Here is a 10000-nt window from a genome sequence, read left to right on the forward strand (position 1 = left end):
GGAGCAACGCATAAAAACGCATAATGATGATTGATATGGTGTAATAATGATGATTATAGATAAAAAGATATAAATGGTATAGTATTTTGATTACAGTAGTGATCTAATTGTAATTGTGGTAATGATAACAGTACTTTTCAGGACTAAAGAAATTTGATCATACACACGAATGATTTACTGATCTTTAGAATCTTTTGAAACTCTGTGAAATAAATGTATATTGGTGTTGCTTACATTCTTTAAAAAAAAAAATGTCTTAATGTGGTAGGAAATACAAAGTTAGTTTTAGGATGCATCAGAGGTATTTTATGAGACACAATACTACTGAATGTCCCACATCGATTATCACGCTGCTGTATTGTGCAATAATCTAACTGAGAAAATAAGAAATGTTCCAACAATTTCTTCATCTAAGTACAAATTAAAACAATAGCTATTACCTTTTTTATAATGAGTAATGATTCTCCTTTCTTCCTCCCGTTTATGTTTTATGTATCACATTCTCTGTACTTTCTCTTTATTGGTCAACCTTTTATCGATTCACTTTGGGATACTTCTACAAAGTTTCCTACCTTTATAAAGTGCTTATAAGCTAAATCATATATGTAGATACTCATGTAATATATAATACGTCAAGTACCTATATCATATGTAATGTATATCTAATGCTCATATAAAATGTTCTGTATAAATTCATACAAGGGGTCTTCCTAAGAGATTTGTCCTCCAGGAGGGCCCAGCCATGTATCAATATATGTATTTTTACCTCAATATAATTACTGTTTTATGGCTAAATAAACGTCTTGATTCTGATTCTGATTCCTTCTTCCCTCTTTCCTCTTCTTCCCTCCTTTCTCTTCTTCCCTCTTTCTCATCCTCTTCCCCTCCCCCCACCCTTTCTGACCCTCCTTCAACCCCTCCTTCCTCTATCCCTCCTCTCTCTTTCCTTCTCCTCCTATCCCCTCCCACCTCCCCTTCCTCTCCTTCTACCTTCGCTTCCCTCTTCCCTCCCCCCTCCTCCCTCCCCCCCTCAACTTACTAGACCTTGGCGGCCTCCTTGACGCTGGGGAAGTCCTCCTCTGCTCCTCCCTCCTCCCCCCTTCCCTTCCCTCCTCTCCCCTTCCCTTCCCTCCCCCCCTCTTCCCCTCCCCCCCTCTTCCCCTCCCATCCCCTCCCTCAACTTACTTGACCTTGGCGGCCTCCTTGACGCTGGGGAAGTCCTCGTCGAGGCGCACGACGTCCCTCCACTGCTTCTCACACACGCGGATCATGTAGTGCAGGAGGGTGATGGCCCGGTTGCTGGAGGCCTTCGTGTCCGTGAGCTTGTTCAGGGACGACACCCGGAAGCCGTACGCACCCCCGCGCGCGCCTGGTGGGGGGGGGAGAGAAGGGGAGAAGGGGGGGCGTTAGTGACTCGGGGGCGGTGTCTCGGAGGCTGGGAAGGGGGTGAGAAGGGGGAAGGGAAGAGGCGTTAGTGACTCGGGGGCGGTGTCTCGGAGGCTGGGAAGGGGTGGGGAATGGAGGGGGGCGTTAGTGCCTCGGGGGCGGTGTCTCGGAGGCTGGGAAGGGTGGGGAAGGGGGAGGGGGCGTTAGTGCCTCGGGGGCGGTGTCTCGGAGGCTGGGAAGGGGAGGGGGGCGTTAGTGCCTCGGGGCGGTGTCTCGGAGGCTGGGGAGGGGTGGAGAATGGAGGGGTGGGAAGGGAGGGTAGGGGAAGGGAGGGGTAGGGGGAGGAGAGGTGGGTGGGTGAAGGGGAGGGGGTGGATGGGCGTGATGTTGGGATGGGGTGCAGGGAGTGAGGGTGAAGTTGGAGGGGGTGAGATTGGAGGCGTTAGCGCTGGAAGGTGATGTTGGGAGAGGGAGGGGTGGGGAGGAGTGGGGGTGAAGTTGGAGAGGATGAGATCGCAAGGGAGGAGGGGAGGGGTGGAGAGAGGTTATGAGATGGGGTGAGATTAAATGCAGGTGGGATAAGGGGATTTAGATGGGGGGAGTTTGGGGTGCTGGGGGAGACTGAAAGGGAGGGGAGGGGGTGCATGACGGTGAGAATGTCAGAGAAGCAAGCGATATACTTCAAAACTCTCTCTCTCTCTCTCTCTCTCTCTCTCTCTCTCTCTCTCTCTCTCTCTCTCTCTCTCTCTCTCTCTCTCTCTCTCAATCTATCAGCATATCAGTCTATCAATCTATCAGTCCCTCTCTCCCTCCTCCCTCCCCCTCCCTCTCCTTCCCTCCTCCCTCCCTCTCCCTCCCTCTCCCTCTCCCCTCCCTCCCTCCTCTCTCCCTCCTCCCTCTCCCTCCCTCTCCCTCTCCCTCCCTCCCTCACTCTCCCTCCCTCTCCTCCTCCCTCCCTCCCCTCCCTACCTCTCCCACCCTCCCTCCCCTCCCTCCTTCTCCCTCCCTCCCCTCCCTCTCCCTCCCTCCCTCACTCACCCTTGTTCATGTAGTTCCCGAAGGCGAGGACCACCTCGATGAACTTCCTGAGCTCCCTCCCACCCTCTCCCTCCCTCCCTCCCTCTCCCCTCCCTCCCTCCCTTCCTCCCTCCCTCCCCCCCCCTTCACTCACCCTTGTTCATGTAGTTCCCGAAGGCGAGGACCACCTCGATGAACTTCCTGAGCCTCTTGCTGTTGCGGAGTTCCTTGGTGGCGCTGATCACCGACGCGACCTTGGGCTCGCACTCCGCCAGCCGCTCCTTGAACTTCTTCTGGTAGTGCAGGCAGCGGAGGCGCTCCTCGTAGTGCTCGATCCTGTGGGGGGGAAGAGGAGGGGTGGGAGGGGGAAGAGGAAGAGGAGGAGGAGGGGGATTTAGGGAGGGAGGAAGGGGATTTTGGGAGGGGTGGTAGGGATTTTGGGAGGGGGTGGTAGGGGGGATTTGGGAGGGGAGGATTTTGGGAGGGGAAGGGGGATTTAGGAAGGGGAGGGGGTGGAAGGGGGGATTTTGGGAGTGGAGGGGAGGGGGTAGGGGGGATTTTGGGAGGATGAAAGGGGGATTTAGGGAGGGGAGGGAGGTAGAAGGGGGATTTTGGGAGGGGGGGTGAAGGGGGATTTTGGGAGGGGGAGGGGAAGGAGGGGGATTTAGGGAGGGAGAAGGGGGTGGAATTTAGGGAGGGGAAGGGGGATTTAGGGAGGGGGAGGGGGTGGAAGGGGGATTTAGGGAGGGGAGGGGGTTTTGGGAGGGAGGGGGGATTTAGGGAGGGAGGGTGGTAGGGGGGATTTTGGGGGGATTTTGGGAGGGAGGGGGATGAAAAGGGGAAGGGGGTGGTAGGGGGATTAAGGAGGGGGGATTTTGGGAGGGGAGGTAGAAGGGGGATTTAGGGAGGGGAGGGGGGAAGGAGGGGATTTAGGGAGGAGGGAGAGGAGGGGGATTGTGGGAGGGAAGGGGGAAGGGGATTTAGGAGGGGGAAGGGAGGGGATTTAGGGAGGGGAGGGGGGTGGAAGGGGGATTTTTGGGAGGGGGTGGGAAGGGGGGATTTTGGGAGGGAAAAGGGGGAAGAAGGGGATTTAGGGAGGGAAGGGGGAGGTGGGTGGAAGAGGGGTGGGGGGATGAATTAGGGAAAGGGCGGGTGGGGTGGGAGGAAGGGGATTTAGGGAGGGAGGGGTGAAAATGGAAGGGAGGGGTGGAAAGGCAAAGGGAGGGAAGGGTGGCAGGAGGAAGGGAGGGAGGGGGGTAGAAAGGGGTACATTTAGGAAGGTGGGTGGGATGGAGAAGGGGATTCAGGGAGGGGAGGGGGTAGAAACGGGAGGCGAAGGGTGGGTGGATGGAAAGGGGAAAGGTAGGGTGGGGAGAGAGGGGGGAGGAGGAAGGGGAGGAGGAAAGAGGGGAGAAAGATCAGTGACCAGATTCTCGTTCGTGGGACATTCGTCGTGGTCTGGCGTTGGATTGGCAAATCACTAAACAATTAAGCAAATACGTAAACAGATAAACAAAGAGATAACCAATCAATCACCCAATCAATCACCCTGTCATTCGACCAAAAAAACAATCAACCACTCACCCTACCAATCACCTAACTAATCCACAACCAACCAATCATCCAATCACCCAATCACTTAACCAATCAACAGCCAATCAATCACCCAGTCACCTAGCCAACCAATCACTCAATCATCTGATTAATCATCCAATCACCTAACCATGACCCAACCCATCATCCATTCACCTAATCAATCACCCAATCACCTAACCAATCACCCAATCACCTAACCAATCAATCATTCAATCACCCAGCCAATCATTCAATCATCTAATCAGTCACCCAATCACCTAACCAATCATCAAATCGCCCAACCAATCAATCATCCATCTAATCAGTCACCCAATCACCTAGCCAATCTACAGCTTACCAATCACCTAACCAATCAATCATCCAATCACCCAATCACTTAACCAATCAACAGCCAATCAATCACCCAGTCACATAGCCAACCAATCACTCAATCATCTGATTAATCATCCAATCACCAAACCATGACCCAACCCATCATTCATTCACCTAATCAGTCACCCAATCACCTAACCAATCAATCATCCAATCACCCAACCAATCATTCAATCATCTAATCAGTCACCCAATCACCTAATCAACCATATAAGCAATCACCCAATCACCTAGCCAATCTACAGCCAACCAATCACCTAACCAATCAATCATCCAATCACCCAATCACCTAACAAATCATTCAATCACCCAATCACCTAACCAATCAATTATCCAATCACCTAACTAATCACAATCTGCAGCCAATCACCCAATCACCTAACAAATCATTCAATCACCCAATCACCTAACCAATCAATCATCCAATCACCTGACCAACCAATCACCCAATCACCTGACCAATCAATCACCCAATCACCAAACCAAGCAATCACCCAATCACCCAATCCCCTACAACCAATCACCCAATCACCTAACCAATCACCCAATCCCCTAACCAACCAATCATCCAATCACCTAACCAACCACCCAATCACCTAACCAACCAATCACCCAATCACCTAACCAACCAATCCTCCAATCACCTAACCAACCAACCACCCAATCACCTAACCAACCAATCCTCCAATCACCTAACCAACCAATCCTCCAATCACCTAACCAACCAATCCTCCAATCACCTAACCAACCAATCCTGCAATCACCTAACCAACCACCCAATCACCTAACCAACCAATCATCCAATCACCCAATCCCCTAACCAACCAATCACCCAATCACCTGACCAACCAATCACCCAATCCCCTAACCAACCAATCATCCAATCACCTATCCAATCACCTAACCAACCAATCATCCAATCACCCAATCACCTAACCAACCAATAACCCAATCAACCAATCACCCAATCACCTGATCAATCAATCACCCAATCACCGAACCAACCAATCATCCAAACACCCAATCACCAAACCAAGCGGACACCTTCACAATCAATCATTCAATCACCCAATCATCCAATCAATCATCAATCACCTATCCAATCAATCATCCAATCACCTAACCAATCACTCATCCAATCACCTAACCAATCAATCATCCAATCACCTAACCAATCAATCAACCAATCACCCAATCACCTATCCAAACAATCATCCAACCACCTAACGAATCAATCATCCAATCACCTAACCAATCAATCATCCAATCACCCAATCACCTATCCAATCAATCATGCAATCACCCCAATCACCTAACCAATCAATCACCATCAATCACCTGACCAACAATCAATCATCCAATCACCTAACCAATCAATCATCCAATCACCTATCCAATCAATCATCCAATCACCTAACCAATCAATCATCAATCACCCAATCACTATCAATCAATCATCAATCACTAGCAATCAATCATCCAATCACCTAACCAATCAATCATCAATCACTAACCAATCAATCATCCAATCACCCAATCACCTAACCAATCATCCAATCACCTAACCAATCAATCATCCAATCGCAATCACCTAGCCAATCAATCATCAATCACTAATCACCTATTAATCAATCATCAATCATAATCACCTAAGCAATCAATCATCAATCACCCAATCACCTAACCAATCAATCATCAATCACCAATCACCTATGCTCAATCAATCATCCAATCACCCAATCACCTAACCAATCATCCAATCACCTAACCAATCAATCATCCAATCACGCAATCACCTAACCAATCATCCAATCACCTAACCAATCAATCATCCAATCACCCAATCACCTAACCAATCAATCATCCAATCACCCAATCACCTAACCAATCAATCATCCAATCACCCAATCACCTATCCAATCAATCATCCAATCACCTAACCAATCAATCATCCAATCACCTAATGATGATGTATCCAATCACCTAACCAATCAATCATCCAATCATCCAATCACCTATCCAATCAATCATCCAATCACCTAACCAATCAATCATCCAATCACCTAACCAATCAATCATCCAATCACCCAATCACCTATCCAATCAATCATCCAATCACCTAACCAATCAATCATCCAATCACCTAACCAATCAATCATCCAATCACCTAACCAATCAATCATCCAATCACCCAATCACCTAACCAATCAATCATCCAATCACCTAACCAATAAATCATCCAATCACCCAATCACCTAACCAATCAATCACCCAATCACCTAACCAATCAATCATCCAATCACCCAACCAATCAATCATCCAATCACCCAACCAATCAATCATCCAATCACCCAATCACCTAACCAATCAATCATCCAATCACCTAACCAATCAATCATCCAATCACCCAATCACCTAACCAACCAATCACCCAATCACCTAACCAACCAATCATCCAATCACCAAACCAACCAATCACCCAATCACCCAACCAACCAATCACACAATCAACCACCCAATCACCTAACCAATCACCCAACCAATCAATCATCAAATCATCCAATCACCCAATCACCAAACCAATCAATCACCCAATCACCTGACCAAGCAATCACCCAATCACCCAATCACCAAACCAACCAATCACCCAATCACCCAACCAACCACCGAGGACGCACTTGGAGATCTCGTAGAGGAACCTGTCGGCGCGGGCGAGGTTCTCGATCTCGTCGGCGTGTTCCTCCAGCATGACCTTCTCCTCGGCGGTGGGCGTGAACTTGAGAAGCTGCTCCACCATGTCGGGCGCCAACTCCCCGTCGCTGTCCATCTTGAGGAGGACCCTGGGGCGTGGGCGGCGTGGGTGGGCGGCGGGGTGGGTGGGGTGGGCGGCGTGGAAGTGCTGTGGGCGTCGGGGGTAAGGCCGGGGGTGGGTTTCATGGGCATCTTCATTATCGTCATTACCATCATTGTGATCATTCGGCGTGGGCGGGGTGGGCGGAGTCGGCGTCGGGGTGGGCGTGGGCGGCGTGGGCGGGGTGAGCGGCGTGGGCGTCGGGGTGGGTGGGGTGGGCGGGGATGTCGTTTTCATTAGCATCTTCATTATCGTCATTACTATCATTGTGATCATTCTTATTGTCATGACTTTCATTATTATCGTCGTTATTATTATTATTACTATCATTATCATCTTTATTATTATTATTACTATCATTATTATCGTCGTTATTATTATCATTACTATCATTATCATCTTTATTATTATTATTACTATCATTATCATCTTTATTATTATCATTACTATCATTATCATCTTTATTATTATTATTACTATCATTATCATCTTTATTATTATTATTACTATCATTATCATCGTCGTCATTATTACCATTGTTATAAAAATCATCATTATCACTAGTATTACTATACTAATAACGAAACAAATGAAGTTTCTTGGATAATCTGTTCCAGCACTTTCCTTGCCAGCACTGGACGCGAATTTCCCCTGGTGACATCTCTCCTCCCACCTATCCTTCCCTACTCTCTCCCTCCCTTCTACTTCCCCACGCTCTCCTCCTCCCTTCCATCCTCTTCTCCAAGCTCTCCCCCCTTCCCAAACCTCCCCCAAGCCCTCTCCTCTCCCCACTCTCTCCCTTCCCTTCACTCCCCCAGCCCTCCCCACCTTTCCCCAAACCACTCCCTCTCTCCCATGCCCTCCCCCTTCTCCCCAACCTCTCCCTCTCCTCCCCATGCCCCCCCTTTCCCAGCCCTCCACCTCTCTCCTCCATGCCCTCCCTCTCTTCTCCCATGCCCTCTCTAACCTCTCCCCTCATGCCCCCCCAGTACTCCTCCCTCTCCCTCTCTTTCCCGTAGCCCTCTCTAACCCTCTCCCTCTCTTTTCTCCCCACCCAGCCCACCCTCCCTTGCTCTCCCCTGCCTCCCTCTCTTTTCCTATGCCCTCTCCTCCTCCCTCTCTCTCCCCATGCCCCCAGCACTCCTCCACCCTCTCCCTCCCCCTCCTCTCTTTCCCATGCCCTCACCTAACCCCTCCCTCTCCCCCCCCCCAGTACTCCTCCCTCTCCCTCTCCTCCCTATGCCTCCCTCCTTCCTCCCTCTCCTCCCATGCCTCCCCTCCCTCCCTCTCTCTCTCCCCCCCCAGCACTCCTCCCCCTCCTCCCTTCCTCTTCTCCCCATGCCCCCTCTCATAACTTCCCTCCCCTCTCTCCCCCGTATATGCCACTCCTCCCTCTCCCTTCCCTTCTCTCTCCCCATGCACCCCCTAGCCCTTCCTCCCCTTCCTCTCTTTCCCGTAGCCATCTCCCTCTCTCACTCTCTCTCCCTATGCACCTCTCAGCCTCCCCCCTCTCCTTCCCCCTCCACTCTCTCTCCCCATGCCCCCCCCAGCCCTCCTCTCCTTCTCCCTCCTCCCTCTCTCTCCCCATGCCCCCCCAGCTCTTACCCCTCCCCCTCCCCCACCCCTACTCCCTCTTCTTTCCCCCATGCCCTCCCCCTCTCTCTCTCTCCCTTCCCCCTCCCTCTCTCTCCCCCATGCCCCCCAGCCCTCCTCCCCCTCCCTCTCTCTCCCCATGAATCCCTTCTCTCCCTCCCCAGCCCTCTTCTTTCCCCCATGCCCTCTCTCTCTCTCTCTCCCCCTCTCCTGGCCTCTCTCCCCATGCCCTCCCCTTCTCCCCTCTCCCTCTTCTTTCCCCCCATGCCTCCCTCTCCTCCCTTCTCCCTCCTCCTCCCTCCCCTCCCTCTCTCTCTCTCCCCATGCCCCCAGCTCCTTTACTTCCCCCTCCCCTCTCTCTCTCCTCCCTATGCCCTCCCCCCACTCCCTAGCCCTCCCTTTCCCCTCCCTCCCTCCTCTCTCCCCCATGCCCCCCCCAGCCCTCCCCTTCTCCCCCTCTCCTCTCTCTCTCTCCTCCATGCCCTCCTCCCAGTCTTCTTTCTCCCATACCCCCTTCTCACTCCCCTCCTCCCTCCCTCTCTCTCCCCACTTCGCCTCCCCCATTCCCCTCCATGCCCCCTTACAACCCTCCCTCTCCCTCTCCCTCTCTCTCCCCATTCCCCCCCTCCCCCCCAGCCCTCCCCTCCCCTTCTCCCTCACCTGATGAGTCCGTCATTGGTCATCTTGAGCTTGGACAGCAGGATGGTGCAGTTCTGCTGGCGGCGGTTCTCCAGGACGCTCAGCTGCGCCCGGTGAGATTTCATCCTCTCCAGCGTCTTCTCGCCCTGGGGAGTGGGGGGGGAGGAGGAGGAAGGAGAGGAGAAGGGAGGAAGGGAAGGGAGGGAGGAAGGAGGAAGGAAAAGGGGAGGAGTGGGAAGGGGAGGGAGGAAGGGGGAGTGCAGGAAGAGGAGGAGGGAGGAAAGGGGGATATGGAGGGGAAGGGGAGGAGGAAGGGGAGGAGGAAGGGAGGGAGGAGGAGGAGGAGGAAGGGAGGAGAAAGAGAGGTGGAGGAAGGAGAGGGAAGGAGGAGGAGGAAGGAAGGGAGGGAGGAGAGGGGGAGGAGAGAGGGAGGAAGGAAGGAGGTGGAGGGAGGAGGAGGGGGGAAGGGGAAGAGAGAGGAAGGAAGGAAGGAAGAAGCAGGATGGAGGTGGAGGAAGGGAGGAAGGAGGAAGGAAGGAGGAGGAA

General features: G+C 51.9%; 1 protein-coding gene across 1 annotated transcript in view; it reads right to left on the reverse strand.

Moving 5' to 3' along the window:
• Window positions 1–10000, reverse strand: part of DAAM (disheveled-associated activator of morphogenesis-like protein) — a 135367-nt gene that overhangs the window by 24785 nt on the left and 100582 nt on the right. The window contains exons 17-20 of the mRNA XM_070115147.1: window positions 9476–9600; window positions 7050–7211; window positions 2558–2739; window positions 1186–1369 (exon numbers count right to left, since the gene is read on the reverse strand). Of these exons, the coding sequence (XP_069971248.1) occupies window positions 1186–1369; window positions 2558–2739; window positions 7050–7211; window positions 9476–9600 (653 nt within the window). The remainder of the gene's footprint in view (window positions 1–1185; window positions 1370–2557; window positions 2740–7049; window positions 7212–9475; window positions 9601–10000) is intronic.

The sequence above is a fragment of the Penaeus vannamei genome, chromosome 37, assembly GCF_042767895.1.
Source record: "Penaeus vannamei isolate JL-2024 chromosome 37, ASM4276789v1, whole genome shotgun sequence".
NCBI classification, from domain to species: Eukaryota; Metazoa; Arthropoda; class Malacostraca; order Decapoda; family Penaeidae; genus Penaeus; species Penaeus vannamei.